This window comes from Oncorhynchus tshawytscha, linkage group LG26, assembly GCF_018296145.1.
Source record: "Oncorhynchus tshawytscha isolate Ot180627B linkage group LG26, Otsh_v2.0, whole genome shotgun sequence".
NCBI lineage: Eukaryota > Metazoa > Chordata > Actinopteri > Salmoniformes > Salmonidae > Oncorhynchus > Oncorhynchus tshawytscha.
This window is the reverse complement of record NC_056454.1, coordinates 37,457,938-37,483,411: the sequence shown is the minus strand read 5'-3', so window position 1 is coordinate 37,483,411 and position 25,474 is coordinate 37,457,938. Positions and strand designations below refer to the sequence as shown.

Below are 25,474 nucleotides of genomic sequence, written 5' to 3'. Positions count from 1 at the left end.
CTGATGGCACATTTGCCGTGCACACTCAGGGTCATTCTGACTGCAGTCTGACCATTTGTTCTCCTTATAAGAGCACAGATCAGAAGGAGGAACTTGTTCTGGTGGGCTGAGGTCCAGAGAAAGAAAAAGTCCCAGGAATGCAGCATAGAACAACAGAGGAGATTCCAACCCCCCCAGATTGACCAATCTGTCTAGCTCCAGTTAGCATTTGAGTTGTTGACTGATCTTGTGCTGGAGAATACCTAGCCTAAAACCAGCCTTTTTAGTTAAGAAATGAAGAACTCCTCAGAGATGACAAAGCAGAGCATAGTGTTTGTGACTAGTTTTATTTTTTTTTATTTAACTAGGCAAGTAAGTTAAGAACAAATTCTTATTTACAATGACGGCCTACTGGGGAATAGTGAGTTAACTGCCTTGTTCAGGAGCAGAACGGCAGATTTTTACCTTGTCAGCTCGGGGATTCAATCCAGCAACCTTTCGGTTACTGGCCCAACACTCTAACCACTAGGCTACCTGCCTCCCCAAAGTTAAGAGACATAGTCCCTGTAAACACACAGTATTGACCATAGTCCCTGAGTAAAGCGGAGAATGACGAAACATTGGTTCGTTTCATAACGGTTGTGTTTATAGTTTCAACTTTTGTATTTTTCCAAAGGAGGGGTTGGTGGGACATGACGAGAACATGCAGTACCTGAACCTGGCTGTGGGGGCCTGCATGGAGAAGAGAGGGTTAACAAGTCACCGTGACCAACAGACCCAGGACACCCCAGCATGTCCAAGGGCAAAACGTGACTCCAGGGGCCAAGCTAAGAACACCAACTCTTCATCACCACCAGCAGAGTGCCTTTCCTCCTCTTCCACACCATCCACCATGCCCTTCGGCCCTCACCTCATCCCCGTGGCCTGGAACCAGATCACCAACCAGGAACCTCCAGAGCAGAACCCCAAAAACCAAGACAGACCGTCACCATCCAGAGACTGTGACATAATCAGGTCTAGCAGCATAACCCAAAACACCCCTCCCAGACCTGTCAGTGGAAGTAGAGCCCAGCATCAGCATGGAGGGGAAGGCATGTCCAGCTCCGGTTCAGCCTCAGACCCCCTAGTGTTACCACAGCCAGGGTGCAGAGATGGAGGAAGGCCACCACCTAGGGACAGAGACCAGGGCAAGGGTGACAGAGCACACTGCCCCGTCTCCATCACCACCAACGACCTACTGCAGTGCCTGGTTCACCCTGAGGTCATTGCTAGAGTCTCTGAGCTACTGATGGAGAGAGTCCAGTCAGGGACAGCCACAACACCATAGCTTCATAATCTACATTACAACGTTCATACTAGTATGCTACTGAGATTGAATGCCAAAATACATCGCTTCATTCTAAGTGCTAAGCTAGTATGGATATTGAAACAGAGCCTAACAAGTAGATTGTACGTAACTTCCCTCAATTGTTAAAAATGGGGAAAGGAGTCATCATCAGTAAGTCTATAGAGTTTAACTGGGTTCAGTTGACTTTAACAGCTGAGGTAGTCAAGGTGGAGTATATCATGGTATTAATACCTCTGACACTGGCTCTTATTTCCCCTAATGCTGCTGGGAGTCTCTGGCTACGTCCCAAATGGCACCTTGTTCCCTATATAGTGCACTACTATTGACCAGAACGGCTTGATGATTAGGCGAGAGTAGAACGGTCCTGGTCAAAAGTAGTGCACTATATAGGGAATAGGGTGCCATTTGGGACGCAAGCCTCTGTGGAGTTAACAGTGACTCAGAAACCACTGAATGAACGGCCATGCTCTGCAGTGCCCACATGGGAAATCCTGCCTGGCTGATAGTTATTCCAAAGTGTCAGAGAAGGGAGAACGGAAAGACGTTTCACACTTTCCTCTTTTTCTTACCCTTCTGCTCCTTCTTTTTCTACCCCATCTACACTGAGTGTACAACACATTATGAACACCTGCTCTTTCCATGACATAGACTGACCAGGTGAATCCAGGTGAAAACTATGATCCCTTATTGATGTCACCTGTTCTTGACACTGGTTTGTGTCAAGAACTGCAATGCTGCTGAGTTTTTAGCGCTGCACGGTTTCCCGTTTGCATCAAGAATGTTCCACCACCCAAAGGACATCCAGCCAACTTGACACAACTGTGGGAAGCATCGGAGTCAACATGAGCCAGCATCCCTGTGGAATGTTTTGGACACCTTGTAGAGTCCATGCCCCGACGAATTGAGTCTGTGCTAAGGGCAAAAGAGGTTGCAACTCAATTTTAGGATGGTGTTCCTAATGTTTTATACACTCAGTGTATATGGTTTACTGTAGTATGTTATAGTCTTGGCGACTCCATGAGGTCAAATCCAAGTCAAGAGCATTTCTTCCATTCTTACCATGTTTGTAGTCTTGTGATATTAGACATTTATTTTCTACCCATGCCGAGCAAATAGCGCTCCAAAATAGCACTTAAAATTAAACTTTGTATAATCCTTGTAATAATAACAGTGATAGCTAGTATTTCTCAGATGTCGGCTACATTTTCTGCCTTCCATTCCCCAGCTGGTAGGTTATGTTTGCGTCCCAAATGGCACCTTATTCTATATTTAGTGCACTCCTTTTTTAGTGTTTTTTGGTATTTATTGGGATCTCCTTTTAGCTGCTGCCAACCTGGAGCTTCCAGGAGCTACTCTTCCTCTTTAGACCAGGGCTCTGCCTTCCATTCCCCAGCTGGTACATTCTGTTTGTGTCCAAGGGCTCTGGTCTGAAGTGGAAGGACTATATAGGGTGGCAGTTGGGGTGAAGATGTTAGAAAGGCAGCCTGTTATGGTATTGTGATTAATGAATGCTGTCTAAGGAGTGATGATGTGTTATGTCCCAGTTACCAGGAAGTGATGTGTTATTTTTCTCTCTCTCTATAGTCCTGGGTCTGTGACAAAGGAAGGAAACCAAAGCTCTGAATGAATAAAGACTAGAAACATGTAGAGCCACCAACAATGAGGTAGTCCTGCAAAACCGTAAGAGCAGCAAGATTTCAGAAACAGAATTATATCATATTCAGAGAAATTTACACATTTTTATTTACGTACCACAAGAGTAAAATTAGAGTAAAATGGTTCCCAGGAGTGGAACGTTTTATGAAGGTCTATCTATCAAATGATTAGGACATTTGAATGAGGCTCTTTTAGTCAAGTATTACTGGAGTTAAGTCTACTCCAGTATTTGTCTCAGGTAGCCAGTCTAAAGAGCAGGGATGGAAATGAATCTAGGCCACTAGTAAAAATGGTTCTACTTGTAAAAATGGCTCTACTAGTAACCAAAATCCTTAAGTTTCATGCCTGCTAAAGAAGGACCCTTTTCACAATGTTCTGTAATTGTTTTGTTTATCAACTACAAGAGTCTGTTGTTTTCATCTTTGACCATCATTTAAACAGGGGACTTCAGATCATTCTACTATGTTCAGTAACATTTTAGAAATTCACACAAATAAAATACAGCGTTTGAACAATGTGTTTTGTTACCACCGGACCTGGTGTGACCTCCAGATTTTGAGAAGTGTCTCAGTTGGAGTGCTGACTGGTTAGTCCATACTATAAGATCACACAGACAGGGTGTGACAATAACTAACAACATATAGTAAGGTTCAGCAAGTAAAATACACTCAATCCCCATATCTTAATACTTTGCTTCGATTTACAAATGTATAAAACAAAAAAGATTCCACACTGGGGGCTTACAAATCTCCTGAGAGGGAAATACTCTGAATTCAGTCACCAGACTACATATTGGTGCTCTTCTCTATTGAGTTCAAGTAGTGTCGTCTGTCTGGTCCTTCTTCAGGTCATCTTCATCCTCATTGACTGTCTTGTCTGGGAACAGCTTGTCTAGCTCGCCTAGGTCTACGTAGGTGTAGAAGTAAGCCATGATGGAGAAGATGATGCAGACTGCCACCAGGAGGCCAGCGAACAGCAGGAACTCCATCCACTGGGAATGTCAGAATCAATGTTAAACACATTTAACACTGGGGACTATGGTGGTTATTTGATAGCCATATTTATTATCCTGGTGTACTCGTTACTCAAGCTGGAGAGAGAAAGGGAACCAGCCATTCTTATTGTTGTGATTGGTTTCCCTCTAGTGGACTACTGCAGACACTGCTCTGTTTGACTCTTTTTTAACGGATTTATGAGGTCTATGGGTTCAATGGCGCACTGACAAGGCTTCCTAAAAGGCACAGTAAAAACCATCTTCTACCATTGGGACTTACCTGATCCAGACCTGCCCCCTCTGCTACGATTAGCACAATGACATTGCCAAAGGCTACAGTCAGCAGCCAGCCGGCCTGCAGCAGTGACTTCATGTTGGCTGGGGCCTGTATTGAACATAGACCTAGATGTTGTTTATCATTGGCAGGGAAAAGCATATCACATGTTCTTCACTCAAACATGATCTCCTTGTAGAGGCTGAATTCCTAGTAATCAACCCGTAGCTGTCTATACCCCCTAGCCACTTCTAGTAGATCTGAAAGGTTTCTGGTTGGTATAAACTAAGTGTTCATCATACTGGACACCAATTCTTTCAGATCTACAGAGGTGCCTAAGTAAGCATTTGAGGTTTATTAGTCAATACTCAACCAATACTCAATCAACAATCACTGGATACCTACTGACCTGTGAATAGGAGAACTCGATGCCTGGGATGGAGAACATGACTTCTCCTGCTGTCATCAGGGCATACTGGGGGATCTGCCAGGCTATGTGAACATTGTTGGCCTTCACAAATCAAATAAAAAATAATTGAATCACATGCTTCGTAAACAGATGTGGACTACCGGTAACTGTAAAATGCTTACTTACAGACCCTTCCCAACAATGCAGAGAGAAAAAAAGAGAAATAATAACCTTCACATCCTCCATCTTCTGGGGAATGATGTCTCCAGAGCCCTGGAAAAAAGTAAAGGAAGTCATGAGTACTGTCTACCAGAGCAGGCACTGACGATGTGAGCAATGCCAAGGTCGTGGGTTCAATTCCCGCAGGGATCACATATCTTTAGTAAGTGTAACTTACTAGGTAGCTAGTACTAGAAGTAGCTAGTCCATGTAATTATACTGCCAATGTGGTTTCAGGCCATAGCAGGCAGCACTTAATAGTACCTACAGTATGGTATTTTGTGATCTCATGTATAAGCAGTGGGATGACTCACCCCTTTGAGGATGACTGTGTATGAAGCTCCAGAGTCGAGCAGGCCCAGGTTGATGGAGAAATCCTGTGAGCCTGATGTACACCTCACGCTTGTATACCTGTGAGAGATGGCATAGGTGAAGGATTTAGAGAGGGCAGAGGTAAAAGAGATCTGTGGATACTGAGATATGATCTAGCACTGACTGTATCAGTGGAGGCTGCTGAGGGGAGGACGGCTCATAATAATGTATTGGAATGGAGCATATGGAATGATATCAACCACATGGAAACCACGTGCTTGAAGTATTTGATACCATTCCACTTATTCTGCTCCAGCCATTACTACGAGCCCGTCCTCTCCAATTAAGGTGCCACCAGCCTCCTGTGGACTGTATCTATTTCTAATTTATTACTACATTAGTCAGATGTTCAATGTTAGAAAATTAGGAATATCAATTATTGAATGCTTTGTCAGTGGCCTAGGAAGGGACACTTTACACTATTTTAAGATGAACTGCAATGGAACAGAAATATGGCCACTCACTCATTTCTTTCCACACTCTTATTGGGAGATATGCCATAGTCAGCGGGTATGTAAAAGTCCACACCAGCCATCGTTACGTTCACAGCCTCACTCCGCGTGTTTATGAACCTGTTAGAGCAATACTTGAATCTTTGCAGCGTATTCACTGAACTAACGGAAGTCAGTCTTTCCAATGGAGCATTATTCCGTCTCCTATTTCAATTCAAACATAAACACATAATTACCTCAGGTATGCTTCCATTTTTTCACTTTTAAGTATGTTGTCTGTCGCCTATATTATAAAAAAATGAAAACAGAAACAGATTGCAAACACAGAAATGATTTCTGTAGTGACTGTAAGATTATAGGGTGAACTTCAGACTCACTAGTTGACACACTATTCCCGAGGTTTTGCTGTGCAGGACGAGACTGTAGGCTTTCTGCTCTGTGAAAGTCTCTCCACACTCATGAAAGTGTCCATTGTGATTGATCCCCACAGTGATGGTCTTGTTGTGTCCCCCCAGTTCAAGATGCTGATATGCTTGAGGATCCTGACATAGAGGCATGTGTATTACATGTATTGCCATGATTAATGTTCAGCTCTAATCAGACCTGCGTTCAAATATTATTACAATTATTTCAAATGGGCCAACTGGGCCTGATCGAGCTTTCCTGGCACAATGGAACCAATAAAATAGTCACAAAACGGCAAACTCCAGACAGGCTAAAGCAAACACACATTTTTTGAAAGATTTCAAATAGTATTTGAACCCAGGTCTGGCTGTAATAGCTGTAGAACAATGGACCTGTTGACCTCAGAACGCACATCTGTTGCCATGAGATGTAGCTGTAGATTCCTATGGAGTCAGACTATGGAGCGTCTACGGAGTCTACAGCCATTTCTCATGGCAATCCTATCTGGTAGGTCTGCTTTCTATGAGGTCAAGGTTGATTATTAGTCACAGCATTATTAGCGTAGCAGAGTAAAACTAGGGTAAAACTCCCCAGCCCAGTTTACCTCATAGGATTTGATGGGTTGTGAGAATAGGTTACTCCCAGGGATGCTTAGTTTGACGTCACTGTCAGCCAGGTTGTAGACCTGTAGCAGACACTGTCCACGAGGTGCAGGCTCCACCACCGTTTTCTAGCAGAGGAATAGAGAGAGAGGGGACATCAGAGGACAGGTGACTGTCTCTGTTACAAAGGTGGCAATCCAGGTGGACAAATTAATGTTGTTCCTGCTACAATAAACACTTCTCCAGGCATTGTGGGATCAGACCATCTATGCAGCACAACTGCAAAAAAAGATGAACTGGAGTGTCACTTACGGAAGTGAAGTCCCCCAAAGATCAGAGGAGGCTGGTAGGAGGAGTTATAGTAGGATGGGCTCATTGTAATGACTGGAATGGAATGAATGTAACGGAGTCTAACGTGGTTTCCATTTGTTGGATACGGTTCCATTTATTCCATTCCACCCATTACAATATGCCTATAGCTCCTACCACCAGCCTCCTCTGCCAGAGATGCTGTTTCTTACCATGACGTTGACCTCCACCAAGGTGGCAGCACCGAAGGCCAGCGCTGCAAAGATCATACCAACAGCCATCTTCTTCAGCGGCCTAAGGGGAGATGGAGACGTATCAGGCATTCTGTCTCTAAAGGGGAGATGGAGACGTATCAGGCATTCTGTCTCTAAAGGGGAGATGGAGACGTATCAGGCATTCTGTCTCTAAAGGGGAGATGGAGACGTATCAGGCATTCTGTCTCTACAGGGAGATGGAGACGTATCAGGCATTTTGTCTCTAAAGGGGAGATGGAGACGTATCAGGCATTCTGTCTCTAAAGGGGAGATGGAGACGGTATCAGACATTCTGTCTCTAAAGGGGAGATGGAGACGTATCAGGCATTCTGTCTCTAAAGGGGAGATGGAGACGTATCAGACATTCTGTCTCTACAGGGAGATGGAGACGTATCAGGCATTCTGTCTCTAAAGGGGAGATGGAGACGTATCAGGCATTCTGTCTCTAAAGGGGAGATGGAGACGTACCAGGCATTCTGTCTCTAAAGGGGAGATGGAGACGTATCAGGCATTCTGTCTCTAAAGGGGAGATGGAGACGTATCAGGCATTCTGTCTCTAAAGGGGAGATGGAGACGTATCAGGCATTCTGTCTCTAAAGGGGAGATGGAGACGTATCAGGCATTCTGTCTCTACAGGGGAGATGGAGACGTATCAGGCATTTTGTCTCTAAAGGGGAGATGGAGACGTATCAGGCATTCTGTCTCTAAAGGGGAGATGGAGACGGTATCAGACATTCTGTCTCTAAAGGGGAGATGGAGACGTATCAGGCATTCTGTCTCTAAAGGGGAGATGGAGACGTATCAGACATTCTGTATCTACAGGGGAGATGGAAACGTATCAGGCATTCTGTCTCTAAAGGGGAGATGGAGACGTATCAGGCATTCTGTCTCTAAAGGGGAGATGGAGACGTATCAGGCATTCTGTCTCTAAAGGGGAGATGGAGACGTATCAGGCATTCTGTCTCTACAGGGGAGATGGAAACGTATCAGGCATTCTGTCTCTAAAGGGGAGATGGAGACGTATCAGGCATTCTGTCTCTACAGGGGAGATGGAGACGTATCAGGCATTCTGTCTCTAAAGGGGAGATGGAGACGGTGTCAGGCATTTTGTCTCTAAAGGGGAGATGGAGACGTATCAGGCATTCTGTCTCTAAAGGGGAGATGGAGACGTATCAGGCATTCTGTCTCTAAAGGGGAGATGGAGACGTATCAGGCATTCTGTCTCTAAAGGGGAGATGGAGACGTATCAGGCATTCTGTCTCTAAAGGGGAGATGGAGACGTATCAGGCATTCTGTCTCTAAAGGGGAGATGGAGACGGTGTCAGGCATTCTGTCTCTAAAGGGGAGATGGAGACGGTGTCAGGCATTCTGTCTCTAAAGGGGAGATGGAGACGTATCAGGCATTCTGTCTCTACAGGGGAGATGGAGACGTATCAGGCATTCTGTCTCTAAAGGGGAGATGGAGACGTATCAGGTATTCTGTCTCTAAAGGGAGATGGAGACGTATCAGGCATTCTGTCTCTAAAGGGGAGATGGAGACGGTGTCAGGCATTTTGTCTCCAAAGGGGAGATGGAGACGTATCAGGCATTCTGTCTCTAAAGGGGAGATGGAGACGTATCAGGCATTCTGTCTCTACAGGGGAGATGGAGACGTATCAGGCATTCTGTCTCTAAAGGGGAGATGGAGACGTATCAGGCATTCTGTCTCTAAAGGGGAGATGGAGACGTATCAGGCATTCTGTCTGTACAGGGGAGATGGAGACGTATCAGGCATTCTGTCTCTAAAGGGGAGATGGAGACGTATCAGGCATTCTGTCTCTAAAGGGGAGATGGAGACGGTGTCAGGCATTTTGTCTCTAAAGGGGAGATGGAGACGTATCAGGCATTCTGTCTCTACAGGGGAGATGGAGACGTATCAGGCATTGTGTCTCTAAAGGGGAGATGGAGACGTATCAGGTATTCTGTCTCTAAAGGGGAGATGGAGACGTATCAGGCATTCTGTCTCTAAAGGGGAGATGGAGACGGTGTCAGGCATTTTGTCTCTAAAGGGGAGATGGAGACGTATCAGGCATTCTGTCTCTAAAGGGGAGATGGAGACGTATCAGGCATTCTGTCTCTACAGGGGAGATGGAGACGTATCAGGCATTCTGTCTCTAAAGGGGAGATGGAGACGTATCAGGCATTCTGTCTATAAAGGGGAGATGGAGACGTATCAGGCATTCTGTCTCTACAGGGGAGATGGAGACGTATCAGGCATTCTGTCTCTAAAGGGGAGATGGAGACGTATCAGGCATTCTGTCTCTACAGGGAGATGGAGACGTATCAGGCATTCTGTCTCTAAAGGGGAGATGGAGACGTACCAGGCATTCTGTCTCTACAGGGGAGATGGAGACGTATCAGGCATTCTGTCTCTAAAGGGGAGATGGAGACGTACCAGGCATTCTGTCTCTAAAGGGGAGATGGAGACGTATCAGGCATTCTGTCTCTAAAGGGGAGATGGAGACGTATCAGGTATTCTGTCTCTAAAGGGGAGATGGAGACGTATCAGGCATTCTGTCTCTAAAGGGGAGATGGAGACGGTGTCAGGCATTTTGTCTCTAAAGGGGAGATGGAGACGTATCAGGCATTCTGTCTCTAAAGGGGAGATGGAGACGTATCAGGCATTCTGTCTCTACAGGGGAGATGGAGACGTATCAGGCATTCTGTCTCTAAAGGGGAGATGGAGACGTATCAGGCATTCTGTCTCTACAGGGGAGATGGAGACGTATCAGGCATTCTGTCTCTAAAGGGGAGATGGAGACGTATCAGGCATTCTGTCTCTAAAGGGGAGATGAAGACGTATCAGGCATTCTGTCTCTACAGGGGAGATGGAGACGTACCAGGCATTCTGTCTCTAAAGGGGAGATGGAGACGTATCAGACATTCTGTCTCTAAAGGGGAGATGGAGACGGTATCAGACATTCTGTCTCTAAAGGGGAGATGGAGACGGTATCAGACATTCTGTCTCTAAAGGGGAGATGGAGACGTATCAGGCATTCTGTCTCTACAGGGAGATGGAGACGTATCAGGCATTCTGTCTCTACAGGGGAGATGGAGACGTATCAGGCATTCTGTCTCTAAAGGGGAGATGGAGACGTATCAGGCATTCTGTCTCTAAAGGGGAGATGGAGACGGTATCAGACATTCTGTCTCTAAAAGGGAGATGGAGACGTATCAGACATTCTGTCTCTAAAGGGGAGATGGAGACGTATCAGGCATTCTGTCTCTAAAGGGGAGATGGAGACGGTATCAGACATTCTGTCTCTAAAGGGGAGATGGAGACGTATCAGGCATTCTGTCTCTAAAGGGGAGATGGAGACGTATCAGACATTCTGTCTCTAAAGGGGAGATGGAGACGTATCAGGCATTGTGTCTCTAAAGGGGAGATGGAGACGTATCAGGCATTCTGTCTCTAAAGGGGAGATGGAGACGGTATCAGACATTCTGTCTCTAAAGGGGAGATGGAGACGGTATCAGACATTCTGTCTCTAAAGGGGAGATGGAGACGTATCAGGCATTCTGTCTCTAAAGGGGAGATGGAGACGTATCAGGCATTCTGTCTCTACAGGGGAGATGGAGACGTATCAGGCATTCTGTCTCTACAGGGAGATGGAGACGTATCAGGCATTCTGTCTCTAAAGGGGAGATGGAGACGGTATCAGACATTCTGTCTCTAAAGGGGAGATGGAGACGTATCAGGCATTCTGTCTCTAAAGGGGAGATGGAGACGGTATCAGACATTCTGTCTCTAAAGGGGAGATGGAGACGTATCAGGCATTCTGTCTCTAAAGGGGAGATGGAGACGTATCAGACATTCTGTCTCTAAAGGGGAGATGGAGACGTATCAGACATTCTGTCTCTCAGCCACACTCCTATGGACTCCAACAAGACAACTTGGAGTCAACGCACATTGTTCAATTTTGTCCCTACTACACAGAAACAACGGTTTCCATTCTTAGAAATGATTAATGCTGTGAATTGTTTTATCTTTCTGAATGACTACATAAGATGCTTGCACAACATTGTTTGAGCGTATCTTCCACTTATCATCTCAGTGATTTGATAAGATTTATTTTTTTATTTATCTGTTATTTTACCAGGTAAGTTGACTGAGAACACGTTCTCATTTGCAGCAACAACCTGGGGAATAGTTACAGGGGAGAGGAGGGGGATGAATGAGCCAATTGTAAACTGGGGATTATTAGGTGACCATGATGGTTTGAGGGCCAGATTGGGAATTTAGCCAGGACACCGGGGTTAACACCCCTACTCTTACGATAAGTGCCATGGGATCTTTAATGACCTCAGAGAGTCAGGACACCCATTTAACGTCCCATCCGAAAGACAGCACCCTACACAGGGTAGTGTCCCCAATCACTGCCCTGGGGCATTGGGATATTTTTTAGACCAGAGGAAAGAGTGCCTCCTACTGGCCCTCCAACACCACTTCCAGCAGCATCTGGTCCCCCATCCAGGAACTGACCAGGACCAACCCTGCTTAGCTTCAGAAGCAAGCCAGCAGTGGTAAGCAGGGTGGTATGCTGCTGGCAAGATCACAAGGTACTGTAGAAAAACAGCTACAAACATTTTCTTTATGACCAAGAGGCGCATCAAAAATGTTGTCCAACCCACATGCTTGTTCTTGCCCCATTCCTTATTCATGAATGATGACTGTTTTTTTATTTAACAAGGCAAGTCAGTTAAGAGCACATTCTTATTTACAATAATGGCCTACCGGGGAACAGTGGGTTAACTGCCTTGTTCAGGGGCAGAACGACAGGTTTTTACCTTGTCAGCTCAGTGATTTGATCCAGCAACCTTTTAGGTTCCTGGCCCAACACTCTAACCACTAGGCTACCTGCCGCCCCAAACAGCCTTCAACTACTGTTGAAGACTGTAGTGTCCAGCCGTCAAAACCTTTCTTCCTCCGTCCTTGTTTCCACAATTCCTCCTGAAGCTCATTGGAAGTGAGGATCCAAGAGCCGAGGTCCAAGCTCCCTACGGTATCCCCGTCCAATGAGCTTTGAGACAGAGTGAGGAAATAAGGACAGAGGAAGCAAGGATTTGACAGCTGCATAGTAACGTTTTCAGACACAACCATGGTCCACTCACGTGAGATTGATCCTGCACAGGCCTATGAGTGGGTAGACAACCACGTCAAAGATAGGCACAAACATGAGGATCAGCAGAGCGTTTAACATCTAAAAGAACGAGGAAGAACAAAACACAGGGAAGCTTCTGATGACTCAATATAAAATCACAACAAAAAATACCATCAAATCATATTGGTTGCTGAAGCAAACTTAGAAAAGACACTAGTAAATATTCTTGCTCAATTTATTTTGTCAATAGTGAGATAGCATTATGGTGATAATGTCCATTATAAAAGGGTTTGGGTTCAGGAGAGAACACGCATGGTCTTATTCAAAGCCATTATAGAGAGAACCTATGGTTACAGGTACAGTATACACATCACCAGCAGTCGTAATGCACTATAGAATACTAGGAAGAGAGTAAGAAGCTCCAGCCACCTGCATTTGATCAGGCTTCAGAACGAATGCTGATCCCTGTAACATAGAGACAGATTCCAAACAAGATTTCTATTTCAGATTACAGTCAACGATAGTAAAACAATGCAAAATACTATGAAATCATAAATGTTGTACACTTGGGTTTTACCACAGTTGTAGGGCACATTGTTACACCGTTTCAAAAGCTAGAAAAGGAAAGGAACTTACGAAGGCCATTCACTACGAGACTCCTACCACTGTTGTAAAGTCCTGTACATTGAAAGAAAGACAAACAACTTACAAAGGCCATGTTCATCCGGGTGGCCTGGAGAGTCCAGCGGGATCCCTATAGTACCATATAACAAAGAAGGCTAAATGTTATCATGTTATCACTGGCCCATTCCCTGTATTCTATAGCACTGGATAGCTGCTTCGCCATCACCATTCACTTCAATGGTATAATCAGACCTCATCAATCCAACATGTCCTTGGCTTCTAACATGCCTAATGCAAAGCCAAACAAAATGTCATTGCCTATAAACAATATAGATTCCCTTCATTAAAACTAAGATGGAGGTTTTTGTTCTTCTTGTTAGATTTAATCACAGTGTTTTATCAGAGGAATGTGCCCAGGGAGGTTGGATGGATGGGGTTTTGGGATTTGCACTTTTTCTTAATCAGTTGTTATTGTGGTGAGGTTTGGTCGTTGACCAGAGGAGAGGAGGAGAGAGGGGATGAGAGGAGACAACAGAAAAATGCCTCAAGATCAAGCAGTGAGGCAAGCAGAACTTGGGGTCCCAGAGGGCAAAGCTTGTTGGAATAATATCATTTAAAAAATGTAAAGAGTTGTAATCTGGTTGAAATGATGTAATTTCAAACCGTTTTGTCTTTACTTGGTCCGAATCTACTGTATTGGCCTGAATCCTGGGTTTGGGAACCATGAAAGGTCCTGTTTAGAGGCTTTTTAACAGCTAGGGTGGTGGTTACTGTTCTATTTAGGAAGGTCCAAGCTGCTTCGGGTTAGGGTACGCATTGGATCCTTACCTGCTGGTCAAACAGAGCCCAGAACATGGGCAGAGGGATGAAGAGCACCAGAACCCTCAGGACCATCTTAATCTCATGGATCAGACGTTTCTGTAGAGAAGCACATACAGTAGGAGAACATACAGTATGGGTCCATTTCACCAGAAACTTCTTCATACATACACATATACCTTTTCCTTAGAATGGATACATACCTTTTATCTGTAAGCCAGATCGCCATAAATGTTCCTCATCTTTATATTATATTATCCTATTATAATCTGAAACATTGTTAATGGGACAGTTAAAAGCTCCATGAAGTGATTATAGTCCTCACTGGAGTTATTTCATTCTTGATAATCATACCGGATACTTCTCCTCTGCCCAGTCCAGCCAGTGTTTCCTCTTAGAGTCATACTTAGAACTCATCCACCGGTTCTTGATGGCCAACTGTAGGATGGAGTGAACAGGAGCAGTCATGGTCCAGTAGTAAGCCCAGGGGTAGTATTTTTCAGTTGTTTATCTTTCCATTATCTCAGAACCCAGAGCCAGATCTTGAGTGTACTAGCCAGCAATGTTAACAATCTGCCACAAGAGACTCATCTTTCTATGGAAATGTGTGACTGTTGAGAGAGGTGAATGACTTACCCCCAGGCACCGACACACATCCAATAAGACGTTCCCCTCAGGTGGACTCTTCTTATACATCCCACTTCCAGAGATGAACACAACTACAAAGACATAGACACATTTGAGTAGATGTTGAGTAGAATTTACTGATTGTAAATGTACTATTGCAGTAAAAAAAATCCTCCAAAGAGCATTGCCTGACCGCAAAACAAAATACCATCAATACTGTCTTTCTGTCAGATCCAAGGGGAAATGAGTTCCCTCGTTGAAATCCTTTTGACATGTAAAACTGAATTCTAGGAGTTCCTGTAAAACTGAATTCTAGGAGTTCCTGTAAAACTGAATTCTAGGAGTTCATGTAAAACTGAATTCTAGGAGTTCCTGTAAAACTGAATTCTAGGAGTTCCTGTAAAACTGTAGATTCTAGGAGTTCCTGTAAAACTGAATTCTAGGAGTTCATGTACAACTGAATTCTAGGAGTTCCTGTAAAACTGAATTCTAGGAGTTCCTGTAAAACTGAATTCTAGGAGTTCATGTAAAACTGAATTCTAGGAGTTCCTGTAAAACTGAATTCTAGGAGTTCATGTACAACTGAATTCTAGGAGTTCCTGTAAAACTGAATTCTAGGAGTTCCTGTAAAACTGAATTCTAGGAGTTCATGTAAAACTGAATTCTAGGAAAGGTAAGGATGAAACACACTCCCTGTTAGAGTAAACTTCTTGTCTAACACGGAGTGTTGATGATGTGTGTTATCTGGGTGTGTGCCATTTTCTCAACCCAGGAGCTAAAACCAACTAGCCAAAATACCTTCAGACTATATTTTCATATGTTGAAGAAGACTTGCAAATAGCCAATACCAGCCGTGTGTGTGTGTGTGTGTGTGTGTGTGTGTGTGTGTGTGTGTGTGTGTGTGTGTGTGTGTGTGTGTGTGTGTGTGTGTGTGTGTGTGTGTGTGTGTGTGTGTGTGTGTGTGTGTGTGTGTGTGTGTGTATACACTGCTCAAAAAAATAAAGGGAACACTAAAATAACACATCCTAGATCTGAATGAATTAAATATTCTTATAAAATACTTTTTTCTTTACATAGTTTAATGTGCTGACAACAAAATCACACAAAAATGATCAATGGAAATCAAATTTATCAACCCATGGAGGTCTGGATTTGGAGTCACACTCAAAATAAAGTGGAAAACCACACTACATGCTGATCCAACTTTGATGTAATGTCCTTAAAACAAGTCAAAATGAGGCTCAGTAGTGTGTGACCTCCACGTGCCTGTATGACCTCCCTACCACGCCTGGGCATGCTCCTGATGAGGTGGCAGATGGTCTCCTGAGGGATCTCCTCCCAGACCTGGACTAAAGCATGGAGCGAGAAATGATGTCCCAGATGTGCTCAATTGGATTCAGGTCTGGGGAACGGGCGGGCCAGTCCATAGCATCAATGCCTTCCTCTTGCAGGAACTGCTGACACACTCTAGCCACATGAGGTCTAGCATTGTCTTGCATTAGGAGGAACCCAGGGTCAACCACACCAGCATATGGTCAACCATACCAGTCTGAGGATCTCATCTCGGTACCTAATGGCAGTCAGGCTACCTCTGGCGAGCACATGGAGGGCTGTGCAGCCCCCCAAATGAAATGCCACCCCACACCATGACTGACCCACCGCCAAACCGGTCATGCTGGAGGATGTTGCAGGCAGCAGAACGTTCTCCACGGTGTCTCCAGACTGTCACGTCTGTCACATGTGCTCAGTGTGAACCTGCTTTCATCTGTGAAGAGCACAGGGCGCCAGTGGCGAATTTGCCAATCTTGGTGTTCTCTGGCAAATGCCAAACGTCCTGCATGGTGTTGGGATGTAAGCACAACCACCACCTGTGGACGTCGGGCCCTCATACCACCCTCATGGAGTCTGTTTCTGACCGTTTGAGCAGACACATGCTGGAGGTCATTTTGCAGGGCTCTGGCAGTGCTCCTCCTGCTCCTCCTTGCACAAAGGCGGAGGTAGCGGTCCTGCTGCTGGGTTGTTGCCCTCCTACGGCCTCCTCCACGTCTCCTGATGTACTGGCCTGTCTCCTGGTAGCGCCTCCATTCTCTGGACACTACGCTGACAGACACAGCAAACCTTCTTGCCACAGCTCGCATTGATGTTCCATCCTGGATGAGCTGCACTACCTGAGCCACTTGTGTGGGTTGTAGACTCCGTCTCATGCTACCACTAGAGTGAAAGCACCGCCAGCATTCAAAAGTGGCCAAAACATCAGCCAGGAAGCATAGGAAGCATAGGAAGCATAGGAACTGAGAAGTGGTCTGTGGTCACCACCTGCAGAACCACTCCTCCTAAATGGACAGTTTGATTTCACAGAAGTGTGATTGACTTGGAGTTACATTGTGTTGTTTAAGTGTTCCCTTTATTTTTTTGAGCAGTGTATATACGTATGTATGTATGTATGTGTGTGTGTAACACAGTCCTGGGTTGTTTTGACTGGCGAGGAGCCATGTTTACACACCGCTGTGGTCCACTAGGATCTTTCTGATGACTGCCTCTGAATCCCATTCCTCTCGATCCATATGGGATTTAGTGTTCACTGCCTCTACCTCACTAAAGCATGTGCCATAAAAACAAAATCCTGCTTTCCAACTTGAGGGGCCACATCCCCCCTGGTGTGACCCATAATGGTATCTTGGCTATATGAATAGTGCAGTAGCTCGTGTATACAAGCCTGCTGCACAACCAGGTCTGTGCTGAATGTATTCAATACATACTGTACCCCCAGCCGGCAAGGTTGTAATCTGGTCATTTAATAACGTCATTTCAACCAGGTTTACCCACTGGGTATATTCTACTCCAAGTATGCAACAGAAACCCAGACTAGCTTGATTAGATAAGGTGTGAAGAAGAGAGCACACTCACCTAGAGCAATGACCATCAAAATGGCTGGTACTCCGAAAGCAAGAGCGTAGCAGTCACCGCCAAAACACTGCACATTTCCTGTAAGTGCAGGAACACACAGCAGCAGCCATGAGCAAAGGCAGAGGCCTGAGCCCTCAATGCCTTTCACCTGAGAGGCCTGAGCCCTCAATGCCTTTCACCTGAGAGGCCTGAGCCCTCAATGCCTTTCACCTTTGAGATAAGGGTTAAGGTTAATGTGGACACGAACCTCTCAGTATTGGAGTGATGACTGTTGATAAGAGACTCCCAGCGTTGATGGACATGTAGAAAATTGAGAAGAATTTCCTCCTTTCGTTCGTCTGAGGTGACAAGGGACAAAACCCAATGATGGTGAACATTGTTTAATATCAGAAATTCATTTGATACTTTTTCAGGTCTTCAATTTGTAGCATAATTGTTATCCCATTCTTCCGTAGCTAAGCCTACATACTTCAGTAATAACAGGTATTAGATTGAGAACTTCCTCATATGTTGCAGTAAGAGTATTATTAGTGTGTATTTTAGACTAGACTGATAGAATCTCTTACATGTTCTTCATCAAACTGATCACCTCCAAACGCTGCTACACAGGGTTTGATGCCTCCTGTACCAAAGGCTATAAGGATCAGCCCCATCATAGACAATGCTCTGAGAGAGAGAGAGAGAGAGAGAGAACATTGTTGAGCTTAAGGTTTGTCAACATTCCTATCTCAGATGCACATTGAAGTCAGAAGTTTACATACACCTTAGCCAAATACATAAAAACTCAGTTTTTCACAATCATTAAAAATAATTAAAAGCTGTATGTGTTTTCTAGAGTAATACATGACTCATACTAACGAGTCAGTTAAACAATGAATTGATGTTGCTGTTCATAATGCTTTAATACTGAGCAAGAGTCAGTAAGTATCCGTCCTATACCTTAGCCAAATACATTTAAACTCAGTTTTTCACAATTCTTGACATTTAATCCTAGTAAAGATTCCCTGTCTTCGGTCAGTTAGGATCACCACTTTATTTTAAGAATGTGAAATGTCAGAATAATAGTAGAGAGAATTATTTATTTCAGATTTTATTTCATTCATCACATTCCCAGTGGGTCAGAAGTTTACATACACTCAATTAGTATTTGGTAGCGTAGCCTTTCAATTATTTAACTTGGGTCACACGTTTCGGGTAGCCTTCCATAAGCTCCCCACAATAAGTTGAGTGAATCTTGGCCCATTCCTCCTGACAGAGCTGGTGTAACTGAGTCAGGTTTGTAGGCCTCCTTGCTCGCGCATGCTTTTTCAGTTCTGCCCACAAATGTTCTATAGGATTGAAGTCAGAGCTTTGTGATGGCCACTCCAATACCTTGACTTTGTTGTCCTAAAGCCATTTTGCCAAAACTTTGGAAGTATGCTTGGGGTCATTGTCCATTTGGAAGGCCCATTTGCGAACAAGCTTGAACTCCCTGACTGATGTCTTGAGATGTTGCTTCAATATATCCACATAATTTTACTTCCTCATGACGCCATATATTTTGTGAAGTGCTCCAGTCGCTCCTGCAGCAAAGCACCCCCACAACATGATGCTGCCACCGCCGTGCTTCACGGTTGGGATGGTGTTCTTCGGCTTGCAAGCATGCCCCTTTTTCCTCCAAACATAATGATGGTCATTATGGCCAAACAGTTCAATTTTTGTTTCATCAGACCAGAAGACATTTCTCCAAAAAGTACAATCTTTGTCCCCATGTGCAGTTGCAAACCATAGTCTGGCTTTTTTAATGGTGGTTTTGGAGCAGTGGCTTCTTCCTTGCTGAGCGGCCTTTCAGGTTATACTGATATAGGACTCGATTTACTGTGGATATAGATACTTTTGTACCTGTTTCAACCAGCATCTTCACAAAGTCCTTTGCTGTTGTTCTGGGATTGATTTGTACTTTTCAAACCAAAGTACTTTCATCTCTAGGAGACAGAACGCGTCTCCTTCCTGAGCGGTATAATGGCTGCATGGTCCCATGGTGTTTATACTTGCGTACTATTGTTTGTACAGATGAACATGGTACCATCAGGCATTTGGAAATTGCTCCCAAGGATGAACCAGACTTGTGGAGGTTTACAATTTTTTTATGAGTTCTTGGCTGATTACTTTTGATTTTCCCATGTCAAGCAAAGAGGCACTGAGTTTGAAGGTAGGCCTTGAAATACATCCACAGGTTGACCTCCAATTGACTCAAATTATGTCAATTAGCCTATCAGAAGCTTCTAAAGCCATGACATCATTTTCTGGAATTTTCCAAGCTGTTTAAAGGCACAGTCAATTTAGTGTAAACTTCTGACCCACTGGAATTGTGATACGGTGAATTATAAGTTAAATAATCTATCTGTAAACAATTGTTGGAAAATTACTTGTGTCATGCACAAAGTAGATGTCCTAACCGACTTGCCAAAACTATAGTTTGTTAACAAGAAATTTGTGGAGTGGTTGAAAAATGAGTTTTAATGACTCCAACCTAAGTGTATGTAAACTTCCCGACTTCAACTGTATCAATCAATTTGTCAGACTACTCACATGTGTATGGTCGAGTCCCCCACACTCGGTATGGCCCCAACCGACTTGACGACATGACCGAGCACATAGACAACAGAGAGGTAAACAATGGTCCTGTGGATGACATGACACAGTAGTGACTTTCACAGTTACTTCAGCTTCTCGTCAACTAAGACAAGATTCAACATCGGAACAATAACAGTGGAGGCTGGTGGAGGGAGAAATCTGAGGACAGGCTCATTGTTATGGCTGGAATGGAATGCAGCCCATCCTCCAATCTAAAATGACACCATATTTCCCACTGAGGGATTGGAGGCATTGACTTCTCCATCTAACTCACTTGAACTTGCCCAGCCAGGAGTCAGCAATGAGGGCCCCCAGAATAGGGGTGAAGTAACAGAGGCTGGAGAAGGCATGGTACACTGCTGTGGACAGGTTCTGGTTCCAATGAAGGTAATTGATGAAGTACAGCGTCAGCACCGCTTCACGCAAGCACAGCCGGGAAGTAAGGAGAAATAGATAAGGATCACCAGGGATCAGAGAAAAATTCAGTATATCATTGCTCCCTCTTGGTCAGGTCTTTATTGTAAAAGAGAATGTGTTATCAATAAATTGAGTAGAGTTGAATAGAGTTTGGCAATAACAGATTTTATTTTTCAAGAGGTGTGTTTCGGGAAGTAGAGGGAGTAGAGGAAGTAGAGGTCAGACAGGGAGTCTAGATCATGTGATGTTTCCATCTTAAATCAGAGATAAAGCCCCTTGTGACAGGGGAGTGGAACCTGGTTGTGCAATCGGGAGGGGTAAATTTAATGAAAGCTTCACCCCAAAAATATACAATTGCTAAAAACCTTTTTAGCCTGTCTATCTATGGGTAACAGGGTTGACGTGTTATTCTAGCCTGTCTATCTATGGGTAACAGGGTTGACGTGTTATTCTAGCCTGTCTATCTATGGGTAACAGGGTTGATGTGTTATTCTAGCCTGTCTATCTATAGGTAACAGGGTTGATGTGTTATTCTAGCCTGTCTATCTATAGGTAACAGGGTTGACGTGTTATTCTAGCCTGTCTATCTATGGGTAACAGGGTTGATGTGTTATTCTAGCCTGTCTATCTATGGGTAACAGGGTTGATGTGTTATTCTAGCCTGTCTATCTATAGGTAACAGGGTTGATGTGTTATTCTAGCCTGTCTATCTATAGGTAACAGGGTTGATATGTTATTCTAGCCTGTCTATCTATAGGTAACAGGGTTGATGTGTTATTCTAGCCTGTCTATCTATGGGTAACAGGGTTGATGTGTTATTCTAGCCTGTCTATCTATAGGTAACAGGGTTGATGTGTTATTCTAGCCTGTCTATCTATAGGTAACAGGGTTGATGTGTTATTCTAGCCTGTCTATCTATAGGTAACAGGGTTGATGTGTTATTCTAGCCTGTCTATCTATAGGTGACAGGGTTGATGTGTTATTCTAGCCTGTCTATCTATAGGTAACAGGGTTGATGTGTTATTCTAGCCTGTCTATCTATAGGTAACAGGGTTGATGTGTTATTCTAGCCTGTCTATCTATAGGTAACAGGGTTGATGTGTTATTCTAGCCTGTCTATCTATAGGTAACAGGGTTGATGTGTTATGCTCGACCCACTCAGTTTTCCACCACAAAACAGGCAACAAGAGTAGAACCAGCTCACCTGCTCTACACTACACAGCAAATTCACCAGTGTTAAAGAAAAACAAAATGAACATGGAGACTGTTGTGTCTGTGGACCCGTATTGACACCAAAACAGTGTTAATTCTTGAACTACTCTGCTCTGTCGCCTATACACATTAAATTGTTAGGGCACTACTACCACATATCAGTTCAAATTGCAGAGCATTCACACTAACAGGTGCAACAAATATAGCCACTTACAAGGCACGTCTCGAAATATGTTAATGAGCCAGCGACTCATTACCCGCACACAACATTTCTCCACAATGCACCATAATTCACAGCTTCCTCTGCTGGGATCTCTTGATTGGTCCAATACTGACTGTGAGTGTATCATTTAGAACCTGTGTGGTGTTGTGATATTGATTGCCATTGCAAGGACACGCTGAAGAAGGGCTCATACCCAAACGTTTGTGCGGCAATAAAACTATGTCAATTTAAGTTATTTACTGGAGTTCTGTCCTATTTCTAGTTAGGAGTAGTTAGGAGAACCATTCTTAATTATAGGTTACCTACCTTTCATGCCATAGTAGGAGAAGCGTTCACAGAACTCATTCACCACAATGAAGGAGATGCAGACAGGGTAGTTGGTTCCACATAGTTTCTGAGGAGAAGAAAGAAAGAAATATGAAAAGAGAGAGTGAAAGACAAAGACAAATAGAGAGAGAGAGAGAGAGAGAGAGAGAGAGAGAGAGAGAGAGAGAAAGAGAGGGGGAAAGAAAGGGAGAATGAAAGACAAAGACAGAGAGAGAGAGAGAGAGAGAGAGAGAGAGAGTCATTAAAAGCTGTATGTGTTTTCTAGAGTAATACATGTCTCATACTAACATGTCAGTTAAACAAGGAATTGATGCTATTGTCCATAATGCTTTACTACTGAGCAAGAGTCAGTATGTCTCTATCCCAAATGGCAAACTATTCACTACATAGGGTAGTACTTTTGACCTGGGCCCATAGAGCTCTGGTCTAAAATAGTACACTAAATAGGGAATAGGATGCCATTTAGGATACATTATAAAGAGTCATTCATTAATCACACCAGCACATTACAGATTAGACTAAAGAGCAACTGACAGGTAATTTGACATGAATCGTGGTCCAAAGAAAAGAGACGTTAATAATATGTCTGAAGAAGAAATTAAAGTTGAAATTATCAACTAAGGAAAACCCAGAAATCTTGCCAAGAATTTTCCAGTCAATATCCATTGTTTTACCTGTTCAATTCGACCGCAAATACATGACCATGAATATATTGTGCAATAAAACAGGAAGAAATATAAAATAATACCTGTGATTTGCTTGTCTTTCCACTTTCATGAATTTCCAATTTGAGCTCTGCCAAGTAATCACAAAATAACATAATTTTAGAGGTATTGTATGCACAAGATGCATGGACATGACTAGCCCTATAAATAGTACTCCAAATTCATGATATTCAAAATGAACATTCATAAGTATTTAACATTACAAGTCTACACCTATTGTATTCTGTGCATGTCACCAATAAAATGTGATTTGATTTTTTTTAAATGTATTTACGCTATGAAGACAATATCCAAATATTAAGTGTATTATTAATATCATGAATTTGGTGTACTATTTGTAGGGCTGGCTAGGACATGACATGACATACTGCATCTACATTATCTAATGCTGGTCTATGGACGGAGTAAGACTTTCACTTGAGCACTATGCAATCAAACCCGTATTGCAGTATTTACGGAGGGACAAATACAAGTCAATTTGGAAATGGTCATTATTACTCTCTTACATGACTGACTATAAATAATTAAATAATAATTAATGATGGACTACTCATTATTATTAGGCTATGGTCTAAGAGAAAACAGTGGTTGATGCTAATAAACTGTGTTTTTTGAGATAGCCAAATTAGAAAATAGGCAAATACAAACACTCAGTAAAATGTGCGTGTTGCATCTGTTTCCTCACAATAGTGATGGTGTCTGAGAAGCCTATTGACAGGTGTGATGGAAAACATCTTTCTACAGTAAAAATCTAACACTAGCTAGATTTCGATTCCAATTGGCTAATCTGGAGGCGAAAGAAACGCACACATGTTTAGGCAAGGTGCTAGCTAGCGGAGTAGAACACTTCAAATAGAAAAATGGACAGATTTTCATCCAAATATTCTAGAATCCACATAAAGAAAATGTGCATTTTCCCACTAGTGGTGTGTTTCGAACAAACATACCTGTGGATAAAAATAAGTGAGTGATGACATAGTGCACACAAAATGTACTTGTTCGTTTAAGTTTTTATGTACCGAATAAAAATACCCTCAATTATTATTGAAAAAGGAACATCACCGTGCACTTTCACCACCCTGTGAAATTCATCATCATTTATTTATTATCTGTAGACAACGTTTCCCGAGTTGTAGTGGGAGGACCACACACCCATTATCATCGCGTGACTTCAAATTTACTTCGATATGACGGTTAATTATATCAATATTTTAACAAAAAGTTTCCACCGCCATTTCTCGCATAATACATTTCACCAACACAAAAGATCCCACCATGTAGAATGAACTAATCATCTGTCGGCATTTATAAAATTGTTCGGAAACTTCATGTTTCCATCACAGCTGTCATTATAGTATCACTTTACTTGCATAAAAACTGTGGATGGAAACGTGGTTACTGAAGGCAAAATGTCAACCACTACACATACAGTATTTCAGCATTTCTATAAATCGAGCACATATGTTAGCAATTTGCCTAGATCCATCCTGTGAAAACATTGAATGCATACATCATTATCACGACAGTCTGAAAGTTGTAGACAGTACTATCAAACGCGTAATTTGTGTCAGTTGTCACAACTATTGATAACGTTTGTGCATAAAACGCTTTCCTTCAATAATCCACCGCCCATGCATCCAATAAAAAACACATTCCGAAAACTTTATTTTTCCAAAAGTCTGAGCACGCATTACCCTTTCGTTTCCCCATTTCTCGTGTATTTTCTGAAGTGTTTTTGGCACTAGCGTCGCATCGGTCGGTGGGCTTCTTGACGTGCGTCCAAGTCCGTCCCTCTCTTGTCTGTTTGTGCCTGTGAGCACAGCAATGGAAACGCAGCTTTCTTATAACATATGTTTAACCCGTTAGTTAATATTCCAGTCCAGATCCATGAATTTTTTACTTAATCTTCAAGGACTTTTCAGTGCAGATCTGATCCTGTCACGAAGTCAATTGAATATTGGATCTTACTTTACAGAGAACAGTTGAGTATGGGAACCCGCCTGTGAACCACACTCTTTGGATTCACAATAGAGTTATTGTTGAGGGTTTTTTAACCCGCAAGCCTGGGCGTGGAGTGACTGTTGAAATTAGCCTGAAGTGATCATAACTGTACGTGTTTGCTGATGCAGAGTAGAGCACTTTATGAAGTGGACAATTTCCATGCTTTCTGGTACTTATAATTGGGACAAGTTATGCATTTCTGGGGTTGTTCAAAAAGTGACAGAGAGAGAGAGAGAGAGAGAGAGGCAGAGAGAGAGAGAGCGAGAGGCAGAGAGAGAGAGAGGCAGAGAGAGAGAGAGGCAGAGAGAGAGAGAGAGAGGCAGAGAGAGAGAGAGAGAGAGGCAGAGAGAGAGAGAGAGAGAGAGAGAGAGAGAGAGAGAGAGAGGCAGAGAGAGAGAGAGAGAGAGAAAGAGAGAGAGAGAGAGAGGCAGTTGAGAGAGAGAGAGAGGCAGAGAGAGAGAGAGAGAGGGAGAAAGAGAGAGAGAGAGAGAGAGAGAAAGAGAAAGAGAAAGAGAGAGAGAGAGAGAGAGAATTACAAATACTTTAAAGTACTACTTAAGTA

General features: G+C 43.4%; 2 protein-coding genes across 6 annotated transcripts in view; one reads left to right on the top strand and one right to left on the bottom strand.

The window, feature by feature from the left end:
- Nucleotides 1-3,500, top strand: part of hspbap1 (hspb associated protein 1) — a 36,772-nt gene extending 33,272 nt beyond the window's left edge. For all 4 annotated transcript variants that reach the window (XM_024389674.2, XM_024389675.2, XM_024389676.2 and 1 more), the window contains one exon: nt 656-3,500. In XM_024389674.2, the coding sequence (XP_024245442.1) occupies nt 656-1,306 (651 nt within the window). In that variant the 3' untranslated portion in view covers nt 1,307-3,500. The remainder of the gene's footprint in view (nt 1-655) is intronic.
- LOC112225588 (solute carrier family 15 member 2) lies at nt 3,047-24,937 on the bottom strand. 2 transcript variants are annotated; one of them, XM_024389671.2, is made up of 24 exons: nt 24,606-24,937; nt 22,935-22,981; nt 22,166-22,253; nt 20,282-20,423; nt 19,963-20,055; nt 17,958-18,057; nt 17,639-17,729; nt 17,392-17,469; nt 14,494-14,576; nt 14,212-14,295; nt 13,867-13,956; nt 13,124-13,168; nt 12,844-12,879; nt 12,425-12,513; nt 7,232-7,313; nt 6,713-6,838; nt 6,081-6,245; nt 5,940-5,986; nt 5,716-5,823; nt 5,194-5,290; nt 4,892-4,933; nt 4,661-4,762; nt 4,258-4,362; nt 3,047-3,974 (listed from the first exon to the last, which is right to left on the bottom strand). In XM_024389671.2, exons 1-24 carry the CDS (start codon nt 24,619-24,621, stop codon nt 3,798-3,800), a joined length of 2,133 nt encoding a protein of 710 aa, XP_024245439.1. In that variant the 5' UTR covers nt 24,622-24,937; the 3' UTR covers nt 3,047-3,797. The 2 variants fall into 2 exon arrangements, with proteins under 2 accessions (XP_024245439.1, XP_024245440.1); XM_024389672.2 differs by lacking the exons at nt 20,282-20,423; nt 22,935-22,981; nt 24,606-24,937.
- Nucleotides 24,938-25,474: the final 537 nt, after the last annotated feature.